General features: G+C 34.8%; 1 protein-coding gene across 1 annotated transcript in view; it reads right to left on the reverse strand.

Annotated features, from left to right (window-relative positions):
• LAMA2 (laminin subunit alpha 2) overlaps positions 1-15929 on the reverse strand; it is a 605756-nt gene that overhangs the window by 226314 nt on the left and 363513 nt on the right. The window contains exons 17-18 of the mRNA XM_060167667.1: positions 10765-10892; positions 527-613 (exon numbers count right to left, since the gene is read on the reverse strand). Of these exons, the coding sequence (XP_060023650.1) occupies positions 527-613; positions 10765-10892 (215 nt within the window). The remainder of the gene's footprint in view (positions 1-526; positions 614-10764; positions 10893-15929) is intronic.

Here is a 15929-nt window from a genome sequence, read left to right on the forward strand (position 1 = left end):
AAACAACCTAGTAAAATCAACGGGAATTAAAATACTGGCTTAGAAGTAATTAGAGGAGAATATAAATCATGATAATAAATTACATTTTGTTTCGATTTTCAAATATATTTAAGGTAAATTATGGACCACTTGCTGAACTATGAACTACACATTTAAGCTACATTTTAAGGACAAAAAGCTAATTATGAAAAATAAATGTTGCCAATGTAGACAGTAAGATAAATCTTAAAGTGCATGACTTTGCACTTGAACAATACTTTCTAGAAAGATTGCAGGTTAATGCTTAACCTTTAAGATTAAAACATTAATCAAACACTCTCTGAGTGAATGGAGATTTATAGAGCAATTTCTAGAGAATAAATAAACTATAAAAATATACCGCATTTGTTTGACAAGTGTGGTGAGAAACTTTATTTCACCTGAGCGTGGCGGCTTTTCTGGGATAGTGAGAAGGATGATAATGCCTGTGGTTTTTATAACTCCCAAGGTGGAAATCACATTGAAAGACAGTGTAGTACGTGCTTACCTCTCACAGTGTGGTCCTGTGTACCCGACAGGGCATTCATCACAGATCAAGCCAAGACTTCGGTCCAAATGGCACGTCGGGCTAAAGCTATGTTGATGTCATTGGGAAACAACGGCGACAAGGAAGAAGCATATACACAAAGTCATTAGCAGCATATTTTCATTTCTCTTCTTCCAATGTTGCTGTGACAAAAGGGTACAGGCTAGTCATTCTCGTCTCACAGACGGAGAGTAGGATCTGGCCAATCCAGGATAAAATGACATTGCTATTTCTGCAGACGTGAACACAGTCCAACGGTAAACAGTATCCCTGTGACATGCTATTAACTGATTTTTGACTGTTCTGGGTCCCTGATCATCAGTAACAAGTGGGACTGTATAGCTGCTCTTAAGGGATTCCCTGGGCCTGGAAAAATACAGTCTCACATACTTTCTCTCTAGCCAAACCCTGATGAATTTGAAGCAACCCAGAGAAATCTGTTAGAGATTTTGGAAAACCCAGTATGTGGTAGTGGAAGCTGTGGTAGTGGTGGTGGTGGTGATGGGGTTCCTCTGTCCAGTACTTCTGTCATGGGCGTGGATGTGTGTGTGTGTGCAGGCTGTTGCCCATGTGTACTCAGGGTTACACTGTTTACACAGACAGAACCCTCAGAAAAGCTTTCAGATGAGATCAAGCATGCATATTCCGCCTAAATTTATAATAAAACGAAACAAACCAAAACAACCTTGCCATTTCATATCTTCTGGCATGTTCCAAAGTTTACCTCTCTCTTTGTACATATTTCCATCCTGGGTGTCTGAAGTCACGGAGTCGAACACCAAGTCAGGAGCTAGCAGAGTAATTACGTGCTAGCTTTAGCCTTCATCAACCTGTTCGACTCTGGCCATACTTCTTTGCCTTGTGAGAGACAGCCTTCGCGCATGGACCGTTACCTCAGAAGTGACACATGGGCTCTCTGCAGAGCCATCAACTGTTTGAATTCTGTGACCTCTGCTCCTCTGCCGTTTCAAGGATACTTTTTTTTTTTTTTTTTCTTGCGGTACGCGGGCCTCTCACTGTTGTGGCCTCTCCTGTTGCGGAGCACAGGCTCCGGATGCGCAGGCTCAGCGGCCATGGCTCACGGGCCCAGCCGCTCCACGGCACGTGGGATCTTCCCGGACCGGGGCATGAACGCGTGTCCCCTGCATCGGCAGGCGGACTCTCAACCACTGCGCCACCAGGGAAGCCCCCTCTGCCGTTTCAAAGGAAATGCCCCCAACTACTCTTTCTCTCACTATGTTTTCCCTAAATAGATTTATTTTCTATTATATATGACAGGACAATTCAGTAGAGGTTTGCTTGATGGCTAAATGAATTAAAGAGAGAACTACAAATTAAACACTGAGCTCATTTTGCTCCTGACACTTGTATGACTTTGGAATACTTTCTTAACTTTTGTGCAGGTCCAATCGTGCGTACTATTTTTTTAAATAATCTCCCTTTGGCTTAACTCATAGTAGTCCTGTAAGTAGTTAATATTTCTTTTATTTATTTATTTTTAACTGAAGTATAGTTGATTTACAAGATTGTGTTAGTTTTGGGTGCACAGCAAGTGATTCAGTTTTATATATATATATATTTTTTAATTATTTTCCATGATAGGTTATTACAAGATGTTGAATAGAGTTTCCTGTGTTATTTAGTAAATCCTTGTTGCTTACCTATTTTATGTATAGTAGTTTGTATCTATTAATCCCGTATTCCTAGTTTATCCCTCTCCCACTCCCTTTCCTCTTCGGTAACCGTAAGTTTGTTTTCTATGTCTGTGAGTCTGTTTCTGTTCTGTATATCAGCGATCCCCACCCTTTTTGGCACCAGGGACCAATTTCATGGAAGACAATTTTTCTATGGACCGGTGGCGGAGGGAATAGTTCAGGTGGTAATGCGAGCAGTGGGGAGCGGCAGATGAAGCTTCCCTCGCTGCTCACCTCCTGCTGGGCGGCCTGGTCCCTAACAGGCCGTGGACCACTACCGGTACATGGCCCAGATGTTGGGGGCCTCTACTGTATACAGATTCATTTGTATTATTTTTTGGCTTCCACATATAAGTGATAGCATATATTATTTGTCTGACTTACTTCACTTAGTATGATATTCTCTAGGTCCATTCATGTTCCTGCAAATGACATTATCTTATTCTTTTTGTGACTGAGTAATATTCTGTTTATATATATACCACATTTTTTAAACAGTCTTCTATTGATGGGCACTTGGGTTGTTTCTATGTCTTGGCTATTGTAAACAGTGCTGCTATGAACATTGGGGTGCACATATCTTTTCCAGTTAAGAGTTTTCATCTTTTCTGGATATATGCCCAAGAGTGGGATTGCTGGATCACATGGTAGCTCTATTTTTAGTGTTGTAAGGAACCTCCATACTGTTTTCCATAGTGGATGCACTAATTTAGATTCCCACCAACAGTGTACCCTCTCCAGCATTTATTATTTGTACACTTTTTGATGATAGTCATTCTGACCAGTGTGAGGTGATACCTCATTGTGGTTTTGATTTACATTACTCTAATAGTTAGCGATGTTGAGCCTCTTTTCATGTGCCTATTGACCATCTGTATGTCTTCTTTGGAGAAACGTCTATTTAGGTCTTCTGCCCATTTTTTGTTTGGGTTGTTTTTAAAGATTTAATAATTTTTATTTTTTGATAGTAGCAAGCTATTAGAACCAAGTAGCTCTATCATTTAAAAAATTTCAACTCAGCGGAACATTTAAATGAATCTGGTGAGGTAAGTGGGGAAAAGCCTGGTCTGGCGTATCTTGAGTTCACAAATCTTACTCAGATAAAAGATTTCACGTTAAGGGGTTCTGGTGGCTGCCACGAGCAGCAGAAGCAAGTTACACCCAGTCTATGGTCTGTGAGAGGGGACCCATCTTTCAGAGAGCAGCCTGTGGTTTGCCACCCATGACCCAAAGGGAGCTCACCAAGGGTGATTTTCTTGGCGGGAGTAGGATTGCAGTGAGGAGAAGAGGCACACGTAAAAATGGAAAGAAACAATTGTTTTTTCCTCCTCATGCCGTGATTTGCTATTGTTTTCAGACATAAAACGGAGGACTGGATTTTGACAAACCTCTGGAATGCACGTATGTTTTCTTTTAAAACTGGCATTCTTTAACTACCTCATCATCTACAGAGAAAGTGACCCTTAACTAGAAGCCCTAGGTTTCCCACCCATGTGGGACTACAATGATTGAATGAAAACCATACCAATTGTTTACTGATCCTAAATTAGTTTACCATAAGTCATGCCAAAGGTTCTTGATAAGGCTTCTGACACTTTAAAACTATTTATAAAATAGATTTCAAATTCTTGAATATACTCATGCCTCAGTTAAGGCTGACAGAAGTAAAATAAAACACACTCACTGACAGAAATCAATGCTTTTTCAGAAAAAAATTAAGCAATAACAATATATCAGATTTGACTAGCTCTTTACATTTTTAGAGTGCTTTTATGCATAATTCTATCACATTTTCACAAAATCCTATGAGCTGGTGGGGGCGGGCATAATTTTTCTTGCTCAAAGTCATATGCTAATTTCCAGGAGAATTTAGCACGGGATCCAAAACTTTTGATTTCTAACTTGATGCTCTCTTTTCCCTATAACCATCCAGTATTCAGAATTAAGTGAATTTAAACTTCTAGTAATATAACTATTTGATATGATGAGTCTAAATAAAAGCTCCTCATAAAATATATTTGTATTTGTGCTTCAATACTCCTTGAACAACGTAAACTGAGGGTTCACTCCCTTACTGCTGTAACTGCAGTTATAAGTATGGAGAAGATGGTAGTCAAATACAAACATAAAATTAGCATGAGAAATAAACATGTACAACAAAAAATGTCTATAGAATTCGGATTGGCAAATGCAGCAACTTGACACTGATTTTGGCAAATACAGGAAGCTAACTGTTCTGTGATAGAAAGAGGGAACTGTAAGATCTTTGTTGACTTCAAGTGATTCCAAGATTATGTCATCTAACTCTAGTTGGCTCGCTCTACACCAGCAGAGGCAATATTCGGCTTCCTGGATTATCCACTCCATGCCACAGAAGACACAAGAGATCAAGAATAGCAGGCTTTTTCCACAAACAGGGGGAGGAAGAGAAGCTATTGCTGGAATAAACAGTAAGGAACTACACATAGAAACAGTCTTTTTAAATGGCTGAATGTAAATTTTTATATTTATAAGTAAGTGTATATATGTACATACAAATGAATATGTATGTGAGCATATGTGTATGTATTTAGGTATGTGAATGTATAAATACAGATAAAATTAGCTTTGTTCCAGAATGCATTTAATCTTACCTATCAAAATATGTACATTAAGATAAAATGATGCAATACGATTAAAGAGAAAAAAACTAAAAAATAAGATAAAATCAGGGGTATATTTAGAGTGCAGAATGTGTATTGTAAAAAATGCGTATATATGTGTATATGTATATATTGTACAATATGTTCATTGGATAGTGGCAGATCATATGGATAGTGGCAGATCATATGGCTTTGAACCTTCTCACAGCCAATGCAAGAGGGAACTGAATTGCCTCTTGGTTTCTGTGATGTGACAGGAAATAATGAAGTTTTTCATCACTGGTATAAATTTTCCATCATTAGGGGTTAGACAATCAGGACATGTTCTACGTTTGCATATAAAATAGGAGAGCAGGACTCCTTTTAGCTAATTGTTACCTGGAACACTTGGGTAGGGGAAGACAGACCAGAAGGGATAAGATGCTGCAAAGTGTCGGTGAGTGAGGAAGCTAGGGCTAAGATGGTGTGACTGTCCACGAATAACTGCTAAAGGAGTAGAGGACTGAGAGAAAGAGGAGAAAAATGAAGGGCAAACTCATCTTACTTCATGACTGTGGTTTGGATCACATATATTTTTGAAATTTCTCCATAAGTTTTTTCTTCTTTCAGTTCAGTGATATCTGTTCTCTTTATTCTCAGGAGACCCATTTAGCAAACATATTTCTTTAATTATCTTTAAATAATGTGAAATCTGATGTAATGTCCATAATTGGATTTTGTAATTAGGATTGGGTTATTTTCTGTGTTTCTCTAAACATGAGTTTCTCATTTAGCAAAACAGGAGTATGATCTGAGTAAAGCCTTCATGCTGATAAATTACGAAAGCAAATACTTAGCATCGTGCCACAATAAATTAAGTAATTAAACCTGCAGTTTTTCATCCATCTAGCTCCTTACATTTGAGTTAGCATAGCTGTTGCCAAACACTAGAGTCATTTTTTACAATGGACATTCATAGTTTGTCTAAAATTAAGTCCTATTAAATTTTTTTTTTTTTTTGCTTCTCTTCAATGTCTCTGTAATTGTTTCTATTTCTATAGTGCCATTGGAAGAAGCACAGAGAGGTGAATCAGAATATACGGGTTCTAATATTGGTTCTGCCACAAGCAAGCTGTATGATCACGATCCAGGAACTTAATTTCTCTGGAGTTTAGTTTTCCTTCTGGTATATGGGACTAGTAAGATACACGATAATCACCTGTGTGTACATAAAACTATATGTGGGAAAGTGCTCTAAAATACCTAGCACACTCTAAAATTTCTAAAGTTGTTGAAATGAACAGGTCCTTAAATTTAAATTTTGTCTTAGAATATTTATATTTCTCTGTTGTAAGTACTAATTTTAACAACAATTCAATGTGGCCCCTTGAGTGAGTCCAAAAGTCAGCTCTAGAAGTGGTCCATCCTTTCACAAATTTAAAGTTTAGCATTTCTGATGTGCACAAAGAAGTAGTATTCACAATGATATTAGTAGACAGAACTTATTAAGAGCCTACTCTCAGTTCAGCTTTGTGCCAAGATTATCTCCAATTTTTTTATATAACTGATGAAAATCTACAATGATTTCAATAATATTATTTATTCAAACACATCCTGAGTGTTCAAGGGCAGACAATCATGTGTCTCTTTCATATCATATTTAATCTATAAGCTGTGTGATGCCAGAAATTAATTAATATAAACATCTGAAATATTTACATTTTTATTTGCATTATTACATAATGTAATGATAATTACATTATTATTCTCTAGAGATAAATTTCACTACCTAGTTACAATCTATAGCTAGAATATATACATCACCAATGTGAGATGGCTAAGCAAACAGTGGACACTGTAAATAGTTGATGAAGTGATATATATATATATATTTTTATATATAATTTAAATATTATATGCTTGTCTGTATTCATACATCATAATAATTATACTGATCTATCTCTATCTCCCTACACATTTGATTTATTTTGCAATATTATCTAAGAAATTTGGAGCCAAAATGCTTATGACCTATAAGATTTATGACTGGGGATTAAATAGATAAATCACCAAGGCAAAACTATCACTAAGCCTTACAATTCTAGATGAAGGTTGCAGCAACCTTTAGTTGAATTTTTTTTTTCTGAATAACTTATGAACATTCAAATCCCATCTTCTGAATAATATGTAACTAGTCAAGTTATTCCTCATAGTTTCTAACTCAGATTATAAGTGTAATGACTTTTTAAAAACTTTTTTAAAAGGGGAGTTTCTCTAAGTCATTAAGTATCCCCATTATTTAGTGAATAAAAAAATTCAGGTTATTAGATTAAAATGAATTTTTCTCATCACTATTGTGCAGCTTAACTATGTTAATTTTCAAAGTGTGTTAAATTTAAAAGACCTAATACCTCTGAAAACAAATTTTTAAACAAAGTGGATCATCACTGTTCCCTCTTTCTACTTATAAAAATGCCACTTTTTTATTGCAGTATAGTTGATTTACAGTATCGTTAGTTTCAGGTGTACAGCACAGTGATCCAGGTTTTTTACAGATTATATTCCATTATAGGTTATTACAAGATACTGGGTATAATTCCTGGTAAAAATGTCACATTTAAAGCTGGCATTTAAAATTGTTTTTTGCCCTCTATTGCCAATTCTAAAGTTAAAATTATTACTTAATAATTTAATAATTATTTAATGTAAATGAAAGCACCTGAAATTAAGAATCTTTAAATATTTGGTGTAACTTACATTGTTATTATTGAGTTGTCTTTATTTTAAAGAATCAAGATCTGCATAATATACCGAACTGTAATACACTACTAAAGAACATTTTATCACTGGACACTGGGACCTCAATCCTTTTTAGCACTGACGGATGGTATTGCAACGCTTGCTGACTTTCTCCTTTCAGGAACACAATTAGAATCCATTTTAAAGTAAAGGCACAGTAAGCAGAGAAGAATGGGTCATGAATGCTTATAATTACCCAAGCAAAGTTCTCTCCCTTATGGCTCTTCTGCATTTATAGTAATTGGTAATTAGTTGGTCTAATTTGAAGATAAATTCATAAGGTCTACATATTCACTAAATTACATAATTCTGCAAATATATTAGGCTAGGATTCCCATGGTACTATGAATGGTCAGCTGTGCTGAATTGACAGCTGTGCTAATGCCATTGACATTTTGGCTGAGAAGGAGTGCAATGTAGATGAGTGGCTAGATGCTATCCCTTAGTTTTCCTCACCTCAGTGAAAGTTTTGTATACATTGGATGGTTCTGGAGAATTCCATTCAGCTACGTGAGTGAGTAGGTTCTCCATTGCTTGATCTGACCCTTCACAAGTACACCAGAGAGCAAGGTTTGTGTCACGTTATGACCAACATATTCATTATTTTCCAGATTTCCTTTTGCCTTCTTCCTCTTCTCTGACATCCCTGGTTACCAAAGGATCTTCAGTTTTGTAACCACCCAGGCTCATGCCCTAAATTCTGAAAATGTTCTGATCACTAATATATAGTTACCCCATTTCCCATTTAAGTCTCTTAATGCTATCACTTAAAATGCAGTGTGATTTTTAAAGAAGCCCTCAATGTAAAACTGTAGAGGAATGGAAAGCACATTGGACTTTAAACTTAAAATTCCAACTCTGATACTTTAATATTTTATGACTCTGAGCAAAATAAGGCTCACCATGTTCAATCGTTGTTTTAGGTGCTTTGTGTATTTTAATTTATGTAATTCTCACAAGAACCCTATGAGAGGGTCCTATTATCACAACTAATGACAAGAGAATTGAGGCACAGAGAGTTTAAGTAACTTTCCCAGAGTCACACAGTTAGAAAGTATGAAACTCAGCATTTAAATCAAGGAATTCTCTGAGAATTGGCACTATAATGCTCTTTTCCCACTCAGAAACTCTTTTCTTAATCTATAAAATAAGACCCACTTATTGAATAGTTTTTGAAGGTAAAATAATGCCAAATATAGTGCTTGAGCCTATGCCTAGAATGTAGTAGGCTGCTTTCATTAAATCTTAGTTCTTTCTCTTCTTTTCCAGTGACTAAGATGGAAAATTCTGAGGGAGGAAGGTTGTCAGGAAAGAGGAAAAGGATTTCATGTGAGATGAAGTATAGGAAGCATAGTTCCTATGAGAACTTTTAAATTTAATGACAGAATTATTCTCAAAGTCTTTAGCTTGTAGTATTTATGGACTCTAGTAACAAAAGACCATTTCCATTAGGAATATCTTGGGTAAGACCTCAGAGCATGACCAACTTGATAACAGCTTCACATTAAAAAACTGTAACTGACAGATTTCATTAAAAATCATTAAAAACTTTTGCTCTGCAAGCATTAATACAGCATTTAGAAACAGGTGGAAAGTACATAAAATAATATGAATTTTATTAAGCACTAAGCTTGCCTTTAAGAAAAATTTTTATAATTTCTTTGATTTAAAACTATAGTTTATAATTTTTACTAGTAAAAAGTGTTGATTAATGTTCAACATAATATGCCCCATTAAAATAAAAAACATTTTTGGTTTCAGGGTCTTGCTTACATATTTGCTTAAGGGATGGCTGCTCTAAGGGGAAAGTGAATTAGAGCAGCTGAAATACAGTGTTCCCCTAAAAGGTAAAAGGAAGAGCAGACAAAATATATACTTTTAAAAGTGTGGTACAGAAGGAGAAAAACAAGTATTGTATAATATCGCTTATATGTGGAATCTAGAAAAATGGTACAGATGAATTTATTTGCAAAGGTGAAACAGAGTCAGAGATGTAGAGAACAAACTTATGGTTACCAAGGGGGGAAGGGAGGGTGATGAATTGGGAGATTGGGTTTGACATATATACACTACTATGTATAAAATAGATAACTAATGAGAACCTGCTGTATAGCACAGGGAACTCTACTCAGTGTTCTGTGGTGACCTAAATGGGAAGGAAATCTAAAAAAGAGTAGACATATGTATGACTGATTCACTTTGTTGTACAGTAGGAGACTAATACAGCATTGTAAAGCAACTATATTCCAATAAAAACTGATAAAGCAAAACAAAAACAAACAAAAATCAAAGTCTGTTACAAAGGTTATTATTTTAGGGGAACAAACAGAAAATTTTAAAAAAAGACAGAAAGAAACCTGGATGACTAGAAAAATTGTATGAAGTTTGCATTAAACTTTTTCAAGATGTAGTTTATGTAAAATAAGATGCAAATTATTACCCATATTTCAATATTTATATAATTTATCATATAATACCATTATAATTATTTCAATAAGATAAACATATATATATAGATATATATATACATAATATGATAAACCGTGCGCTAAGGGACAGAACTGGTGCTTAAAGGTCAATTAACTGATTTCTTATTTTACCTTTTTGAGGGGTTTATGACTTGCCTAAGAGTTACAAATATTGTGTGACTGGGACCCAAATGAGCAGCATTTATATTAGTAGTCTTTTTATTACAGTATGAAGATGTGTGTGTGTGTGTGTGTGTGTGTGTGTGTTTGTGTGTGTGTGCGCGCGTGCGTGCAAGTGCTTGCCTGTGGGCACATGTCTATGTTTGTATAATATATGTCTTCTGTTCTTTGGAGTTGGTTTAGAAAATCTATTTGAGTTCTGTCTCTTAGATATTAAATCCCCCAAACTAGAGCTAAAATACTAAAAAATCTGCGGAATAAATAGCCATAACTTTAAATGTTTTATATTTAGAAAAACTCACAGTATCTTCTTGAGAAATTCATGCATAAATCTATTATTTTTTATGTGTGACAAGAGAAAGGGTAAATTCTATATCAAAAATGCACTTGCAGAACTGGATTCCCAGCTCATGAGAGAGGTTAAGTTTGTTACTCACTTATTGGATGGGATATTGAGTGGACAGGCACAGGGCTGACAGTCATCAGAGGTTCCTTTAGTAGGATCACCATAGAAACCAGGAAGACATTTATTGCAATATAGGCCACCAGTGTGATCCTTACAGTTCTGAGGAAGAAATGCACATCAGAGTTTATTATTTCAGTCTCAAGCATCAACATCTTACCAAAAATAGATCTACAGAATCATTAGTCTATTCCCCGCCAGAAAGAATAATTTTCCACATTAAATGGTCAATTTTACAGCTGGGAGAGAGCACTGCAAGTTAATTTAATATCTAGCTTATAAACTACACACTAGTTTCAGCATATGCATACTTACAAAAAGATGATTGAAATTCATTATAAATATTTTTCATTATGCAAATAGTATTTCCTTTTTTCTTTGTTGTTTTTTTAAGGAAATACAAGTGATCATGAGTGTGTGTGTGTGCATAGTTATAGAGTCTTAATAATATATGTTCAATGGAAATTGCACCTGATTTAGGTAAAAATCAATTGTTCAGCTTAAACTGCTGATTTAATGAGAACTATGGCTAATCCTACAAAACCTCTGACACTATGGCCTTTTACATCAGAGATTAATTTGGACCTCAGTAGGCTCTGATGATGTGGACAATGCACTAATGTATTACAGCTGCGAGGGCCTTACTTAACTCATAATTTAAAAATGAGAATACTGAAAAATTAAAAATGTATACCAATAAATAATAAAATCACAAGGCACATAACAATTTCCCTCACACATTGTTTTTTACTTTTTATTTTTTTTATTATTTTTATCATCTTTATTAGAGTATAATTGCTTTACAATGGTGTGTCAGTTTCTGCTTTATAACAAAGTGAATCAGTTATACATATACATATGTCCCCATATCTCTTCCCTCTTGCATCACCCTCCCTCCCACCCTCCTTATCCCACCCCTCTAGGTGGTCACAAAGCACCGAGCTGATCTCCCTGTGCTATGCGGCTGCTTCCCACTAGCTATCTATTTTACATTTGGTAGTGTATATACGTCCATGCCACTCTCTCACTTTTTCCCAGCTTACCCTTCCCCCTCCCCATATCCTCAAGTCCATTCTCTAGTAGGTCTGCATCTTTATTCCTGTCTTGCCCCTAGGTTCTTCTGACCATTTTCTTTTTTTTCTTTAGATTTCATATATATGTGTTGGCATATGGTATTTGTTTTTCTCTTTCTGACTTACTTCACTCTGTATGACAGTCTCTACGTCCATCCACCTCACTACAAATAACTCAGTTTCATTCCTTTTTATGGCTGAGTAATATTCCATTGTACATATATGCCACATCTTCTTTATCCATTCATCTGTTGATGGATACTTAGGTTGCTTCCACGTCCTGGCTATTGTAAATAGAGCTGCAATGAACATTGTGGTACATGGCTCTTTTTGAATTATGGTTTTCTCAGGGTATATGCCTAGTAGTGGGATTGCTGGGTCATATGGTAGTTGTATTTGTAGTTTTTTAAGGAACCTCTGTACTGTTCTCCATAGTGGCTGTATCAATTTACATTCCCACCAACAGTGCAAGAGGGTTCCTTTTCTCCACACCCTCTCCAGCATTTATTGTTTGTAGATTTTTTGATGATGGCCATTCTGACCGGTGTGAGATGATATCTCATTGTAGTTTTGATTTGCATTTCTCTAATGATTAATGATGTTGAGCATTCTTTCATGTGTTTGTTGGCAGTCTGTATATCTTCTTTGGAGAAATGTCTCTTTAGGTCTTCTGCCCATTTTTGGATTGGGTTGTTTGTTTTTTTGATATTGAGCTCCATGAGTTGCTTGTATGTTTTGGAGATTAATCCTTTGTCAGTTGCTTCATTTGCAAATATTTTCTCCCATTCTGAGGGTTGTCTTTTCATCTTGTTTATGGTTTCCTTTGCTGTACAAAAGCTTTGAAGTTTCATCAGGTCCCATTTGTTTATTTGTGTTTTTATTTCCATTTCTCTAGGAGGTGGGTCAAAAAGGATCTTGCTGTGATTTGTCATAGAGTGTTCTGCCTATGTTTTCCTCTAAGAGTTTTATAGTGTCTGGTCTTACACTTAAGTCTTTAATCCATTTTGAGTTTATTTTTGTGTATGGTGTTAGGGAGTGTTCTAATTGCATTCTTTTACATGTAGCTGTCCAGTTTCCCCAGCACCACTTATTGAAGAGGCTGTCTTTTCTCCACTGTATATTCTTGCCGCCTTTATCAAAGATAAGGTGACCATATGTGCGTGGGTTTATCTCTGGGCTTTCTATCCTGTTCCATTGATCTATATTTCTGTTTTTGTGCCAGTGCCATACTGTCTTGATTACTGTAGCTTTGTAGTGTAGTCTGAAGTCAGGGAGCCTGATTCCTCCAGCTCCTTTTTTCTTTCTCAAGATTGCTTTGGCTATTCGGGGTCTTTTTGTGTTTCCATACAAATTGTGAAATTTTTTGTTCTAGTTCTGTGAAAAATGCCAGTGGTAGTTTGATAGGGATTGCATTGAATCTGTAGATTGCTTTGGGTAGTAGAGTCATTTTCACAATGTTGATTCTTCCAATCCAAGAACATGGTATATCTCTCCATCTATTTGTATCATCTTTAATTTCTTTCATCAGTGTCTTATAATTTTTTGCATACACACACTTCTTAAAAAAATTGAAATGGTATTTTTCTGTTAATTAGTATTTTTTGAAACCATGTTCTTTTCAAAAATAAAAAATCAAAATAAAGTAATTTATATCTTGATTTCTTCATATTAATTAAAGTATATTCATAAACCCACTTTGTGTTCACAAAATTGATCAAGACTGGTAAAGGTGAGCAATCAGATAATCAACAAGTGAAACTGTCTATAAAGCACTGATAAGTTTTAATGATGTTTTGGCATCATGTAAACATAACTTCTTCAGTCTCCAATGATACAATAAAATGTATCTAATGCCTATTACCTATCATATGATATGGATTTATTATGACTGAAATACATTTTTAATTTTACAAGCATATAAAATGCTATTTTTTTCTCATTTCCAAAGAATTCATCAGAGCTTGGAGTGCAAAACTTTTAATTTTATCATCAGTAACTAAATAGGTAGAGGTAATGGCTAATAGCCAAAATATAAATTCACTTTAAGCACAAAGTAAAAATTTGTTAATCTGATTGACCAATGGGATAGCCAGTTTGATTCAATGAAAATTCTGAATTATTATTTCTTTTAGTATATTTTTAAGAAGCTCAATTTTAATTACACTTAGTAAATGGATTTAAGAAAAAAACACCCATAAATAAACACTTCTGAACATAGCTTGTTAAAGTCCTTGGGGAGAGGGACAGATTCTTTATTGTAGACAATGTTAAATGAAAATCCAGTAATCCACTTGCTTACAATCTGTAAATGTGGGAGTTAAGCTCACAATACATGAAGTTTTCAAGCTCTGAAATCTCATGACAGTTTCATGACAGTTTCATGACAGTGAGTAGGTTAATTCTTTAGTATCTGGTGATACTTGAAAATAGGTTTTTCTTTAAGGTATCTAAAATTCTCAAATTTATTTTGCAACCCTCTATCAAAGTAGCAAAGATGTTAACTTTATTATCCACATTTGTCTAAATAACAGCACATTGGGATGGAAGGTGCAAAACATGGATCAATTTGATGAAAGGCTTTCCTCTTTGATTTCATCTTCATATTAGTTCCTTGCAGTTTTCAAGTTTAAAGTTGTCTCTTACTAAAAAAAGTATGTTTTTTGCAATATTCTTTGCATATTGTCAGATTGACACAATCAAAATTATATCTTCAAAGACTTAGGGACTTTAAAAAATAAGATTATAAAACTGATTATGTTTTAACCATGTTGAAAATGGTATTTCTAAAACTCAACTGAAAATCTTGCACAACCCCGAGACCATGCTTTTCTTTACTGATTTGAAAGAAAAATAACATGTAGGAGTTTCTTACATTTCCTGATGTCATATTTCAGTTAATGTAAATAAAATTAATCTTAAAACTCAAGTGTTTCTGCAGTTGAAACCATAAAACAATATTAGACAACAATACTATGGAAAACCCAAACTGAAAAAGACGAAAGGTTCGCTCTGATGGGCTGGTTATTTTTACAGGTGTCCTGCTACAAAACTACTTTCCAAATGTCTATTCACATTGCTTATCACAAGAACAATGACAAGGAACAAGTATGCAATCTTCCCATGTGGCTTGAGTGTTTCCTAGATCACTTCAAAAGTACTTTGAGTCAAAATGACCTTTTAATATATAATAAGTTTGCCCTATAACAGAGGTCTGGATTTTGATCTAATATCAAAAAATATTTCAGTTAATTTCTAATTAGATTTCAAAGCCAAACTAAAAAGCAGTTTATCTGTAAGTTTTGTAAATTTTCTGTCTAGTGCTGGTGGGGGGGGAAGCATAAATAATAAAAAAAAGGAAGCTAAAATGCGGGTCAACTGAACAGTAAGAATGCCTTTGATGTGCAACATTTAAATATTTTTCTCTTTGTGGATCACATTAGAATGAATACACTCAAAATGGAACATCAGCATTTAGTTATTAATACCATTTCAGATAAAGAGAATTTGAAAGTCTCCAGAAATATCTTACATGATCACCTATTTACCAGCTACAGAGGAAACCTCAGAAAACACCCCAGATTCTCTCTCTATCATCAAGATCTCTGTTGTTTCCCTAAGATTCATTGTGTTATTTGAAGTAGCCTATCTCCCTGTCCATGAAACAAAGTCAGTAAACTAGGCTTCATTAGTAGAAGGTCTCACATAATCATTGATCCCCTCCCTTCTTCCTCCCAAAATTATGCTGGATGAAACTATTTTATTCTAAAACAATGGGCTTTCATTCTTAGAAATATTACATAACCAAATGAATTAACAGCATGATTTTAGACTTAATGAATGCAACATGAAATATTACTATTGGGAACATTAAAAGTCTGGTATCATGAAATATTTATTTTTGTCTTTCTAGGTTTCAGTAAAGCAAATCTATATCTGGTTTGGGCTGAATATTTCCTATTGCATGTTAGTAAAGTGTTTAAAGGTAATTCAGTATTTTTTCCAAGGTACATTTTAAAAGACTTATTGTATAATTAAAATGAAAATCACTTAGTCTTTCTATTCATAA

Source organism: Lagenorhynchus albirostris, chromosome 12 (genome assembly GCF_949774975.1).
Source record: "Lagenorhynchus albirostris chromosome 12, mLagAlb1.1, whole genome shotgun sequence".
Taxonomy (NCBI): Eukaryota; Metazoa; Chordata; class Mammalia; order Artiodactyla; family Delphinidae; genus Lagenorhynchus; species Lagenorhynchus albirostris.